This window comes from Cimex lectularius, unplaced genomic scaffold (assembly GCF_000648675.2).
Source record: "Cimex lectularius strain Harlan isolate CLEC.00 unplaced genomic scaffold, Clec_2.1 scaffold5, whole genome shotgun sequence".
Lineage (NCBI taxonomy): Eukaryota > Metazoa > Arthropoda > Insecta > Hemiptera > Cimicidae > Cimex > Cimex lectularius.
Genome location: NW_019392993.1, coordinates 3488884 through 3504430, shown reverse-complemented (window position 1 = coordinate 3504430; position 15547 = coordinate 3488884). Strand labels below are relative to the sequence as shown.

Genomic DNA, 15547 nt, shown 5'->3' with positions numbered 1-15547 from the left:
TATTAACGCTCATCCTTAAGCATTACATTAAATGAAATATCATAACGCTTTGCCGGGCAGGGTGGTGTTTGTTTGGCTTTTAATTTATAACAGCCCTAAAATAAAAGATGCAATTAAATTACGTTAAATTTACATTATAATATAAAATATTGACTGTGCCTGTCAATAGAAGCATTTGCATACATTGTCTGTCAGAGTTACCTGTGTAACTAGCAAGGTAAGTTTTCCCATGGTCGTTCCTTCTGTGTTTAGGGAGATGGAATTATGCTAGAAGAAGACGAAGACGCCAAAGATAATCTTGAAGAGGAAGGGGTCAAACCGAGACGGAGGCACAAGCATCACAGAGGCGAGAAAGGTCACCTGTGTAGGAGGATATGCTCATATCTGAGAACAGCATGGACTGGGGTGAAATTCTCATTGGGTGAGTCGGAAATGCTTAATATGCTTTGCTATTAACCAACAAGACATTTTATTTTTTTCTGTAACATGACAAAAAACCTTCTGTTAGAGAATAAACAAACTAAGGTAAAATATCAATAATTTGTCATTGACAATAAATTTCTTGTTAATTTCTTTAAACCGGGTTATGAGAAATCTGAAAAGCGTAACACTTACCTGGAATAAAATTATTTAGCTTAACTATTGGCGTTTTTATATTGTAGACTCTTCTCAACTTCAAATGCTGCCATTTCCGAGATAATTTTTTTGTAAGCTTATCAGTAGATTGAACAGAAGGCAAATAGTAATTAAAGTTGGAACAATTAAATTTGGTTAAAACTTATTTGGCCTGGCAAACATGGATGTGCACAAAAAAATTTGTCCTTGATGTGACCTTAGAGAGGAACTGTGACCGAAGAGCACATTTTTCCGAACAACAGCGAGTTACCTATCTGGTTTTGCGAAGACTGATTATCGATGACATGAACAGCATTAAGGCCTGATACAAAACCCAGCAAAAGAAATGTCTTCAAAAAAGCATAGTTGATATGTACGACTGCTTTATTAATAGTGGTGCGTAGTGCAGTCAAGTTGCATTCCCAGAAATTGTCTGATTGCCCCAGAGTCAACCACAAAACGTTTATTCGTGTTGCTCGCATTATGAGGAGATACGGATCAGTTGCTGTTCCATCACCAAGAAACCAGCAGCGTAATTTCGACGAAGAGCTGAATATTTTACTGTATGTTCGCGAAAATCCCAATTCCTCTCTCCGAAATGTTGGAACGGTTTTAGGTTTTTCAAAAAATAAAATTAGAGATGTACTTCGGACTTACTAATTTAAGTCGTATATCTCACATCTTTTCCAAGGACTTCGGGACTCTGATTATGACGGGCGTCTAACTTTCCTTGCACAAATATCGATTTGGGAGGCCGAATAAAACGTTCTTCCATCATTCTGTGGACTGATGAATCCAAGTTCACCTCTAATGGTATATTAAACCCTTGGAACTTTTGAACGTGGGCAGAGAGAAAATCTAAGAATTTCGTACTCTTTTCATCGTCTCATCTTCTTCTTATTTCCAGTACCAAGGTGTGGACGTCTCGTAAATAAATTAATTGGGCCTCATTTCTACGAAAATAATTTAAATGGTGCTCAGTTCCTCCATTTTTTGACGTATGTTTTACCAACACTATTAGATGAAGTTCCTCTGCAACAACGATAAAGAATGATTCTCCAGCTTGATGGATGCCCCGCATACAATTCTTTGCAGTTGAGACGTTATTTGAATCGTCACTTCCAGGATAGGTGGATAGGATCTCATGGCCCAGATCAGTTGGCCTCCTCGGTCACCGGATTTAACTCCACTTGCCTATTTTCTGTGGGGCCATTTAAAAAACAGTGTCTACGCCTGCCAATAACCCTGCAACCTTAGCTGAAAAACTGCGGCAAAGGATAGAAAATGTTTGATCCATCTCCCCTGACTCTTTGCATCTGCATCTTTGCGCAAGACAGGCAGTTCGAACATGAAATGTGATTAATAAATAGCAAACCAAATAACTGTTTTTTGTTTTTAAATACTTTTTGCCATAACTTTGTTATTTTTTGATCAAAATTGCTCCATTATTTTCAGCGTACAAAATCCTTTGAAAAAGTATGTTAGGATGCATAGGATCGTATATGAAATTTTGAAGGTGAACTGGACTTGAGGTACCCTGTATAATTTTTCTCTAAAAAAGGTAAAAATTTGAAACTAGGCTAAAAAATATTAAATACATATTTTTTGTTTCTTTTGATAGCGTCATTGGTTAAAGAGAAATTCAGCCGGGCCATCTAAAAAGGACACCCTGTATATGTACTAGTGTAATTTACTGTTATGTATAATAATTATTTAAATTTCCACGTTAGATTTTTTTAGAGTTGAAAATAGTATTTATTATTTATGCAAACGGCAAAATAATTTGTGAAAGGCTGAAAAGGTGTGACACGGGAGCCCGCTCCGCCCAATTCAGGTAGACGGCCGATTTAAATTTATGGTCCGGCATCAATCCTTCTGCAATCGGTCCCTGTAATTTAGTCAGGAAAAGGACATTTGGCCCTCGCCCTTTGCCAAGTGCAAAAGTCACTTCATCCACAGCCCCACTCGAGTGCTCAATTCGGGCCTTATTGTTGTCTTTATCCAAGAATAAATTCTCTTGTCTTTTTGTGTTTTTTTTGTTTGTTTTTTTGTTTTGTTTTTCTCGAGACGAACAAAAGAAAGAAAGAAAGATAGACAATGAAGAATGGAACTGCTCTTCAATTTTCCGGTGGAAAAAGTCTGCTATTTCATTTATCACCTCCTTTTCAACGTTTGCGATCATGCAGGAGGAAGTGGGCCATTGCTCAGGCGAGGTGGTGGACTGAACTGATCCCGGCTTGATGGACGTAGAATAAAAAAAATACTAGGCCTGATGAAAAGTTTCCTTTTCAACAAAATCACACAGTGTTAAATCCAAAACTGTTTCCCATAGCTTAAAATCTTAATTGCGAATCAATAACAATTTAGAGCGTGAAATTGTCCATAGTCGAAACGTCTCTTCAATTTAACGTGAGTGAATGAGCCAACGTTTTCTGCTGAAAAAACACTTCGGTGAGTTTCACAATAAATTAAATTGAAAAACCGCATGAACTCGGTTTTTACGAAATTAATCCCAGTTGGTCATATTGTGTGATAATAAATCATGACATCTTCTCTTCCAGATGGGGCTGGGCGAAAACGTTGTTTCAGTAATAACTGAGAGGCACCAACTATACCCCATCAGAAATTTTACAGTACAAGTGTGTTTTTAAATGTTCAAATCGATATTGTACCATAAAACGAGCCTGTTTTTCGCAATAAAAACATGAACTGTCGTCGGTATGCTACACATGATGCCACTAACTGAAAAACATGTAAATTTTTTCATTGGTGTTGTCGGTTGTCATTATTTTGCAACATTTGGTTCTCTTTCAATGTACAGGGACTGCAAAAAAGTTCATTTTATGTTTTATTATCAAATTGTGCAATGTCTTGAAATTGTCTGGATCTGGATTCAAATCTACGCCAAACGTTATATGACAATATTTTTATTCTTGTATATTCATAGTTTAAAAATAACACTTTTAAATCGAAACTGCATTCGATATTTACTTTTTTCAGACCAGGAGGTCGAAGAAGGTGAGCAACTGCCGCCCAGGGCCAGGCCCGACTCGCTCAAATCTTTAACGAAGGCGACCAGATTCACGGAACAGGAGATCAAACGCATATACAGAGGTTTCAAGTCGGAATGCCCCTCTGGACTCGTCAAGGAAGAAACGTTCAGAACGATATACTCACAATTCTTCCCTCAGGGAGGTAAGTGCAATACACATCACGATCAGACAATCATTAATCATTCAATGCAGATAACGCAAATCATAAAAAATGAAAATATGCAAACAGTATGATAGGGCACACTCTTTTGGCAAGACCTAATGAGAAAATGAGCCTTTCCTTCGTACCATTATCTGAATTAATTAAATGAAAATTTGTTTAATTTAATAATCTGTAAACTTCAATCGGTACAATTTAAATTTCTTAGAATTCTTGCCTATAAAATAATAGTAATTATTACTGACTATAAACAATTTGAACAGTACTTTATCCTTTAATTTAATTCCCCTAGAAAGTCGTAGACTTTGCAGTTCGCTCTTATTTACTTACACTTTTTAATAATTAAATACTACACTGACAGACCTTTTTTACTTACAATTAAATAAACTTTTCTGTACCGAGCTACTTGACCAGGCATAATAGATTTTTTCAAATTTCCTACCATTTTACTAACTATTGTAAAAATGCTCCTATTGACAGAAATATGTGTTCAGCTAAAAACTTTCCACATCTTACTATTTTTAATTCTTCTTTTTCCCCATTCTAAGTCAAGTGTGCGGACATGTTAAATCTTGAATTATTTTTCTTTACTTCTATAACAATAAAATATTTTTCATGTACATTATTTAACTTGCACTTCTGTACGAGTATGTAGGTATATGTATATATTTACATATTTAACTTATATTATATTTAATGAAAAATATTTACTGAATAAAATTCATCTAAATATGCACAAAATACTCTTATTTTAACTTACTTACTCAACACATTTTTTTGCAATTGTTTTCTAATATTATTTGTATAACATTTTAAAATATTAATTAATCTTTTTATGTAAGGTCTTAGTTGAAATGAAAAAGCTAGTGTCACGAGCGGGATTCGAACCCACGACCTACGGCTCAATACGCCACTGCTCTAACCGAACGAATTCCAAAAAATTGGCAAAAAGGAGGGAAAATTCGAAAGGTTGTAGATTGAGAAGGGTAGTTGTTGTCCGAGTGGTTTGAAGTAACGATAGCTCAAGTGGTTAGAGCAACTGCCTATTGAGCCGAAGGTCGAATCCCGCTCGTGACACAATATATTATTATATTATATTATACAATATATATTATATGACAATATCACCTATTATATTATACAATATGTTATTACATTATATTATTATATATATACTATGATAATAATATTATAGTATTATTATAATTATTATAATATTATTATAATATAATAATGTATATAATATATATCGTATATATAATATATAATAATCTATATATTATATACAAATTATAATTTAGGGGACCGCGGTAGCCGAGTGGCTTGATTCTGGTAGACCTTCCACCCAGTTACATACATGTTGAAACAATCAACTACGTACACTGGCTAATATGCGAGCAAGGCAATTAAATAATAATAATAATAATAATTTAAAACAATGATCATATATATTTGTTTGAGTAATAATTAAAGTATTTAAGCAACAGTTACACGTGTTATCGTGACATTAAGATAGAAATATAGCAAATATCAAGCTGACCTCTGATACAGTAAAAAGTTTTCACTTTCGCTTTCATGCACTTAATATTTTATGTTCTCAGATAACAAATATATTCCTTGCAGTTGAATCAGGACGTCAGTACTATACTATTTTGAATTTGTGACATTTAATAATGTACGAATAATGATTAAAAACAACAATTTTCGAAAGATTCTTTTCTTGAGATACGAGGTAATAAATTTGAGCTTCGGATCATTTTCGTCAGCCAATCCTTATTGTTTTTGTCTGTCCGATGCATTCAAATTTTTGAGTATTTTATTTGGTAGAATTTTGTACTCTTTTTCAACCTAAATTCAGCCTGTTGCAAATCAACTTCATCTTTGTGCAAATTAAATTCACTATTTTACAAATTAAATTCACACTTTTGCAAATCCATTTCAACCTATATGCATTTTCATTCGTGGAGTTTTGTACTCGAACCTTTAAAAAACACGGCTGGCTATACAGGTTTTACAAAATTAAATTTACCATTTTGCGAATTGAAATCACCCTTTTGTAAATTAAATTTTCCCTCCAGCAAATTAAAATAACCTTTTTGCGAATTCATATTCATTCAATGTCATAAAATAAATCTTTTAGGTAGCATTAGACGAAAAGGAGACAAAAATAAAAAATAATCCAGGTGATATTTTCCATACTTCAGTTAATATTTTATGATAGGTGAAGTGCTTAGATTATCCATGATTGTGTAATGTAAAGTATAAGAGAAACTTGAGAATGTAAACTTTGTTTCATAACTGAAAAAAAGTAGTATTTGATGGGTCTGGATTACTTATTCTCCAATAATACTTCTTATTGAATAACCTTACAAAGTTACGATAAAAGTCTTTTGTATCTTTTCAATTAACTTTTCCTTTCCCGTATTTTCCACATAAATAGACTCGTCCCATTTTGAATGGAATTTTTATAAAAATTTCTTTGGAATAATTTATTTCGAGTCGAAATTCGCCAGGTTAAATTGAAACCGTTTAGAGGAAAGGAAGAGAAGACACGTTCCAGTCAATCCGGCACTTTGTTTAAGTCAGGATCCAGGAAGAGCTTTTCGGAATTAGAGCATTAAGTTTATTCTTGTTTTTATGTCCTATTACGACACCCTTTTTCATTTTCGATCAGTTCAACTTTTATTATGTTTTGACATGGTAATTTATACCGACAGGTTTATGAATTCAATATTCAACTGGCCTACTTTTTCCAAGATTTTATTTGAATTTTCAGAAAGACCATTGCAGTCAGTAACTCTCAATGCTTTTGACTTAAGTTATTGTTCACATTTCAGAAATAAAATTAAAGGTTTAATTACACAAAAACGTATTTAAACTTTTTTTAGGAAGGGAGTAAAGTGACAGTACCTCAAATCTTGGAAGGAAAGTTGTAAACAAACGATGTTATAAACACTTCCATATTTTCTTCCATAAATTATAAATGTTTTACTATTGTGTTTCCTGTTATGTACATAAGGTACATAAGCTATATTTTTAAGGATAATACAGCATCAATTACAGAACGACACATGTAAGCTCAGCAGCAGCTACGCTAATATCATAAATCAAATTCAATATCGATAACATACATATAACACATAAAACATATAATACAACATATATAACAATCCTTACACTCCCCACATCAAACTATTCTTCATAGTCTAAATCTTCAACATTTTACCTCTGCTTTCCATAATAATCCCGTCTGTAATAATCCTAAATAGCTGCCTAGGCCGGAACGACAAATTACTACTCCTTTTTTTCCATTGCTTCATTCCCTTTCATCTCAAAGAAGTCGACTTCTCAAAAAAATTTAATTTCTTTCCCTATTTCCTTCCCCACTCTTTCAAAATCAAACATATATAAACAAAAAAAATATCTGACTAACTCTCTCAACAAGACACACAATAGTGACACATCCACTCAGAAAAAACCACTTTGATTAAACCTAAAATTTCTATATTGTGTACATCATTGTATAAATTCATATTCGTAACTTATATGTATTTGCATCATGTAAACAATGTTTATAATCCGGGGGCTTGAAGATGATCTCAATAAAGATCGAAACTTTGGCATGATAAAAAAATGTTTTTCTAAACCTACATTACACCACATCGCATCTCACGATCTCTAAATAATCATTTTTAAGGATAACTCGGGCAGCCACTAGGCGTTCCGCACATCGACATGAGTAGATGTATTGATCTTCAATTTTTTATAACTCACTGGTCAGCTTCAGGTCGTTATTCAACATGTACAGCTTGCCAGCGGCTCCTTGATGTAGGATCTTGATTGCGGTTTTTCCACTCCTAGTTGCAAGAATGTACACTTGAATAGACCCTCATAAATCATAGAGTGTGTTTTGCGGTCTTCTCTCCTTCCTGGTAGTATCTGCACAGTATTTCTTCTATCAGTACTCCTTGCCAGTTTACATGCCTTCTTAGGCGGTCGTACCCTTTCAGGAGTCTAACCAAAATCCTGGTTCTGTTGCTTCCAGTATTTTCTTTATAAACCTTGCGAATGGTCCTATTGTGAATCTCTTCTGGGGTGTTGCTCCGCCAAGTTTTGTACTCAGTAAGGATTCATTTTTGGATTGGATATTTTTGGCAAAGTACTATGCCACAGAAGGATTCGAGACCTGGTGAATTCATATTGGCTCCTTTACGGCCATGTCCCATTCCAAGGTTAGGTCACTGGTGTGACTTTCGGCCTGGGATTCCATACAATTCTATACGCTTTTTACCTGAATATAAGAACTTAAGTTCCTGACTATCAGAGAAAATACACATCTTCCTGGAATAAGAATCGGCTGAAGTTACAGTTTTTTTATACTAAAACAATCTGATATTTGTTAAGATGTTGTTGCCATATTTATGCCGAATAGTTCTCACACTCTTCCTGGGCCTTTTCGGTTGTTTTCTTTTGATTTCTTTGAAGACATTCTCAGTCGCAACATCGCCAAGGACGGTAACACTATTAATAGTAACAATAAAAAATTTGAAACGATCTTTTACAAAAAAATAAATTATGTTACCTTGTAGAAATTTTAAAAATCGTATTTCCATGGTGATGATGACCTTAAAATAGGTCAAAAGTTCGGCAGTACAATTGAATTTGTTTTCATCCAGATTATCGTGTATAAAAAAAGTGGTCAATACACCTAACATTTTAAACAGAATGAATTTAACAACTGTTTGTTTTCGGGGCTGAAATGACCTAGATGTTCGTAATAGACTCGGTAGGTGGACGTACAAGACCGAGTCTGACCCCGGACTACCATCACCCAGGGTGGGTGATTCTCCAGGGCTACCGGTAGTACTTTACAATAAAGTACAAAACTTAGAATTGCCGGTGGACTGGAGAATAGTTATGCTCAACACTTTACACACATGTATATATTCGTACTTGCTTGTGCGATTTGAGCTCATATAAATCAGTATTCGTATTGATTCAATTTCTACAAGATTTCAATAAAAGTATAAGAATGGGGTGGAACCAGACTAATATTTCCAAATTACTGTCTACTTCTATGCAGTTTTTAGTTCATAATTTTATTAATTTCGTCGTGTTTCAAAGTTATTAAATTAATTGTGCAATTTTCTTAGTTAGGGGCATGAAATAGAAAATTTCCCTGCCAGACATAAACAATAACTTTCTCATAAAACTATTCTACTTCGATAACTTTTATACACCATATTATTTTATCCTTCGTTATAAAATATATTACTTCTATCTTCTCCTCCCGTATAAAACTGTTTATCACTCTTTCGTTTGACCGTTTGCTTTAATGACAATTCATAAAACGTCAGCAAACACCGAGTCCTCTGGCATAATTCCCTTTTATACAAAATGGGAGATAGGATGGGAAAGTAAATGTCGTTTTCTGATACGTGTCTGGGGTCTGGCGGATGAGATCAATCTCCTGAATTGACATTAGACTCCCTTTTGCTCTTTCAACCTAGTCGTTTTTTTCCGGTTCCAAAGCGACCATTTGTTCACAGGGGTCGTTTAGATAAGCCTAAAAAAAAATCGAAAAATTTAATACATATTTCCCTTCTGTTTCAGCAAACACGAGCCAATATGCAACCTACGTGTTCCACACTTTGGACCAGGGGAACAACGGAACACTCAGTTTTCAGGTAGTCGTCTAAAATGTAACTATATTTTACTTAATACGCTGTTTATTCTTTATTTAATTAAACTCACATTCAGCCTGATAAAGGTCCTTGATAAACGTCAACATTGTTTTGTTGTCTTTTAATCCCAAAACTGTGAGCATTATTTTCTTATAGAATATCCAGCATAAAATTATGTAAAAAGATGTATTGATTACAACTTTATACAAAACCTAGTTGAATTTTTTTGCATGTTGCATGTTTTCAGTTGTGCTTCTTGAAGAAGAAGATAAAATAATAATAATAGATCTTTATTTGCAAGAATGTACATATTAATTTATAACAAAAAATAATATTTTGGTACATACCTGCCTGCTGTCAAAAAGCAAAGCTTGTACTAAACAGCAGGGGTTTTTGAAGATCATCAGAGAAATAAACAGAATATATCTTTACAAAATCATAACAAAAAACAAGCGAATAAACAAACAACAATAACATAAACAAACAATACAGAATAAACGTGTAGCATGAAAAAATAAATCTTGGCTTTAAAATATCTTTACAATTTAAAATTTTTGAAATTATAAATTTTTTGCCTTCTTTGTAGTTTTTGAAATTTTGAATGATGATCCTCTCTTTATATAAAAATATTGCGTAGTTTTTACATTGTAAAAATGTGAGAGCCAATGAATTGTGTCTTGTGTTATATTCACTGATGTAACTAGTTACAAAATTATTTATATATATAAGATTTAAGAAAGATTGGGCTAGATTCATTACTTTAAATTCACTGTATAATTTTTTCTAATAATCTATACGGTTTACGTAAAATAATTTTAAAAAGTGAGTTCATAGTTACATCCACACTCTTAGTGTAGCATTTATCAGTACCTACTCAGGAAACGACACCATAGACTATTATGGATTGTTCAAGAGAAAAATATATTGCCCTTAAAAGTTCAATTTTCATAAAGTTGCGTACATTTCTAAATTTATAAAAGAACTTTCTCAGACGAGAAACCAAAGAATCAATATGTAACTTAGATCTGAGTCCAATTCACACCAAACTATCTAACACAGTAAGCAAAAGGGATAGGCAAGAAAGAACACACATCGTTATCATCATAAGTATGAACAGCAACTTTTAAATTTATTTATATTTATTTTATTTTTTAATGAAAAGTGTTATACAATACAATTTTTTGTGTTTAGAAGTAGAAAGTTTGAGTTTAACTATTTTCATATCATTATTTATACTTTTAGTTAAATTGAGTAAATTAGCACCTGAAAAAATAAGACAAGTATCATCTGCATAACTAAATATTTTTTCAGAGAATTTAATTTTCAAAAAATCATTAATATATAAAAGAAACAAAATTGGGCCTAAGGCTGTACCTTGTGGTACACCGGATTCAACGCGTAAAGAAGAACTGTAAACTGTTCCAAACTTTTGTGACTAAAGTTCTGTCCGATAAATATGCTTCAAGGAGTTTAAGGGGAATATTAGAGATACAATACACTCAAGTTTTTTTAGCATCAACTTATGATCGAGTCGAAAGCCTTTCTAGTGAAATAATAATTGATTAATCATAAAAACGATATAATTTACAATAATATAAGTATTAGGTTTTTCTCTATTAAAACGCCCTCGAGTGAATTCTAGTGCTGCTAAATTCCGAAGATGTTTGTTTTCTGGTGTCTAGAACCTTGGACGCGTCGATCCTTAATTAATTTCTGTCTGGTTTACGTTTTTCACACGGTGCAAAAAGAGCATTGGGCAGGCGGGCCACGTCAATTTCTGTTTTACCCCATTTAATTAACACAATCTATTCAGGTTATTAATTCAAAGAGGTGGGTAATCGTCGGCCGGCAGTGGAGAACCCACCCCAAAGGGGATGAGAAAGGGATTTCTCGAGAATGGAAGAAATAAGGAATTTCGCATTCCCGTTGAAGCCCTGCTTAAACGGATGAATTCAATTATACCTTTCTTTCCATTTACATCATCGATTCGGTCGACGCTGCGAATTTTTTTTTGAGGCGGCCCAATGTAATAGAATCCACAATATATACACGAACAGTGCCACAAAACTCACATTCGCTGGAACACATCTTCTGTAAAAACGACAGGAGTGTAATAAATATTAAATAATAAATTCGAGTTTTAAATATATTAATTGCTTGACATTTATATTGGTTAAACTTCATTGGTCCCGTATTGGGTTGTAGATTAAGTCCGTTGCGTTGTTCAATAATCCCTATTGTGTTTTGAAGCAAGTTCATTTACTATTGTTTATGCACTGAGAAAAGTTATCAGATGTATTTATTCGACAGTTTCCGTCGAAATCTCGTATTTTGGCAAGAACTTGTGCTAATTTCAAATAAGGAAAACAATAGGACATTTTCGTACTTGAGTTTTTATTGCCTCAAAAGGAAAACCTCGGTTACAGACCGCTAGGAAAATTTGTGATGTGAATGGAGATGAGTGATGACGCTTTAGGAGAAAGCACCGTACGTGGTTTGCCCGGTTCAGAAGCATAAATTTTGATTTGGATGATTCAAAGCGCTCTTGTTGTCCTTCAACTGATGATGAAGCTTTTTTCCAACCCACACAACAACCCACACTCAACTATACGCGACACTTAACATATCTCGTAAAAGCATTTCAACGTATCTGAGATCAGTTGCATATGTATGTCACAGCGAGGGTAAAACATCAAATCAAAAAACTTTATTTAAAGGCAAAAACAGTGTACATTTTGTACGTAAGCGTTATGTTATATAATTAGTTAAAACACACACACATATATATATACATAAAATTTAAAAATGATAAATTATTCATTAGATAATTCATAAATGACGTTAAGTCATAGAGCGCCAGTTCCAAAAGCAAGTTATGGCATTTTATTTTAATCCTGCTTGTTTATTCTGTTGTAAATGTTTGCCATTCAGTATAAACTTCAATAGAATGCCCAAAAGGTGTAGCGCGATGTTGGGTTAGAGGGAATTTATCGTTGTACCTGGTGGTCGTGACATGGACTTGTCTCGGTGGTCGCATACAATATTTATCGTTTGTAGAATCATCAGAAATTGTAATTATATCGACCTGTTGAAACTTACATCAACAACTGTCTCTTTACCCCAGCCCAAGAATCACTCTCAAAACCGTCTTGAAGTAGAATCCGAATTATACTCTGCCACAGAATCCAATGCCACAAATCTTATATGTGACATAAAAATGGCAAAATAGGCAGTTGAGATAGGTGTACAACTGGTTTCAATCTTCTGTCAAAAATGCATTCAGGTTAAGCACCAAAAACATTAGATGACAGTCAAAACGATAGCTATGTTCAATACTCAAAAACATCGCGCTCTGCCACAATTTGAATGATGATGTAGAAAGAGTAACAAGTCAAGCTTGTTAATAGCAAACACTGGCTTGCCCTGTCAAATATTTCATCAGTTCGACATGGAGAGAATGAGCACGAATCATAAAGTTGGAGTCAGTAAAATAATTAGTTAAAAAGCAACCAGGGGCACTAGGTAGGCGACCAGATCAATCTAGAGTTAAAACAATGGTGGGTTTACTATGCTTCCTTAGGGTACTCCCATATTATCATTTTTTATGGGAATCCATTGTCACATTTAATATACACTGTCTTTCCTAGAGATATGTGCCAAACCATTTAAATATTTCATCTCTTACCATACTCCCTCAACTTAAGTAGTGTAGATAGAATATATCACGACCAACCCGGTTAAAAGCTTTGGGTAAATCCTGGAATGTCACACGTGCATAATCTCCCTCATCCAAAGTAAAGCCTGTTGATTTACCTTTCAAAAACCTATGTCGGGACTTGGATGATGATCCAATTTTATTTACACAAACGGTAAGATATAATATGTTCGAACACTGTGTGAATAAGGTAATAAGGTATATTGGACTACAGTTGTTCAATAGTTCTTGATCACCTTTCTTATAGATGGGGATGATAAATATACGCATAAAAGCATCCATAAATAACAACTCATTTGTAAAAATATCGATAATTGAGAATGAAAGGTGGGGTTCTTTACAACAATGATTTTAAATATTGAAACATGAATGTACTTGTAATTTACGTACCCCTTGTAATTTAATTTTTTTTAAAATAAATAATCGCAAGTGGGTTGTTTTTTCCATCAGAATAACATGTCTTTAACATGTTAGCGCCAGAAATTGTTAGACCTTGGCTGGGATTTGCTACCCTACCCATTGTATTTACCCGATATTACGCCTTCAAATTTTCAATTTCACGCTATGAAAAACTCTATTAATGATAAAATACTTCACTTGAGGGCGGCAGAAAACAAGTCGATGAGTTAATCACCCAAAAACTTGAGAATTTCTGAGAGACGGAATTACAAAATAACATTGAAGATGGCAACAGTGGTGCAAACTTTTTCATATAATTTTGATTAAATTTTTCACAAGACCTGAAATGTTCATTGAATTTATTGTCAAAAAACGGACGTATTTTACAATGCCATTTATAGGAGATAGAAATTGTTTTAACTTTAAAGCTTATAATCGTGCCAAGATTAAATGCAATTAAGCGCTTAAAATGCAATTAAAAATGGCTCGAAATGTAAGTCAAATTTGAAAAATATTCCAATTAAAACGATAAACTATGAATTGTCAACAAAAATCACCACTGACGCTTCATATTTGGCGACTCGTCTGGAAATTCTTCAACTACGGTATCCAATTTGTTAGACCCTGAATTGATTAGTTAGACATTCGAGCATAATCAGTTTTAGACGAAACCAATTAAAACTTCATCAAATAAGAGTAATGACTTTCTGAATATTTTATACAGGAGGAGTTCGAAGATCGAGGGAAAAAAGACCGAGGATTTTTCTGATTCATTTCACCATCCTCCTTATAATATCTGGCAATAAATATTTCATTAAATAAAAACGAGGGGTTCATAAGCAAGTACCTAATATTATGAACCTTATATATTACATGATTTCTCTGTTATATTAGATAATTTTATCTGCCAAAGATTAATCCAAACTTAATACGCCAAAACAAATTGGGTAGATGAACTTTCAATAATAATACAAGAAAAAATAGTGACTTATTTATCGAACAACTGCTTGTTTCCATATGATAATAATATGGTAAGTGGCTTTGAGAGGATCTGATTCAGATAAGAGTTCATTCTCACCCGGCTCAGAATAAGCCATACTTGTTGCCCCACGAACTCTGACTTTAGAGCCAAGGTCCGCGATACCTCCGGCAAGTAGATAAAAGCTGTAGTATGTATTGGAGACTGAAATGACCAAGCTGCTAATAGGCCGGGAGGTTTGGTTGCAGTACGGACAAGACCAAGTGATTAAAATTCCAATAACATGAATATTTTGCTTGAAAACCTAGTAGTTGTTAATGCTCTTATATAAAAGCATTTTTTTTTTTTTACAGGATTTGGTCATAGGTCTTTCTATTTTATGTAGGGGTTCTCTTGAAGAAAGACTGAGATGGACATTTTCTTTGTACGACATAAATAGGGACGGTAAAATAACCAAGGATGAACTCGCAGATGTTATTACGTCGGTCTACAATCTTTTGGGAAGGCTGCAGCCGACGGATGAGGAGGATGAGCTCACTGCCAAAATCGACGTCATTTTTCAGGTCCGTTAATCCTGACAGCTCCAAATAAATGATTCACACGTTGTTTTGTTTTTTTCAGAGGATGGACAGAAACAAAGACGGTTTCATAACGTGGGAAGAGTTCCTCGAATGTTGTATAACGGATGAAGTCATAACAAGCTCAATGTCCATATTCGATACGGCCATTTGATTGGCGGCCTGCTGATCGTCGACGTTTCTGACAGGGGCCGTCCAGTTGTGACTGAAGATGACGGTTTTCGTCTGCAGCGATGTCGAGCTGGTGGACGAATTCAACGGATAACAAGAACTGATTCCGATTCATCGATAACGGCGTTCGTCTTGCATTTTAAGCTCAACTAAGAATTTTTTTATATAAAATTTCTTGATAAAATGCTTTGAC

General features: G+C 34.0%; 1 protein-coding gene across 1 annotated transcript; it reads left to right on the top strand.

Annotated features, from left to right (window-relative positions):
• The first annotated feature begins 264 nt into the window (after positions 1-264).
• LOC106666070 (Kv channel-interacting protein 1-like) lies at positions 265-15337 on the top strand. Its single transcript, XM_014392962.1, has 5 exons — positions 265-421; positions 3616-3810; positions 9442-9515; positions 14959-15168; positions 15227-15337. The coding sequence occupies exons 1-5, from the start codon at positions 265-267 to the stop codon at positions 15335-15337; spliced, it is 747 nt and encodes a 248-aa protein (XP_014248448.1).
• The last annotated feature ends 210 nt before the right edge of the window (positions 15338-15547 follow it).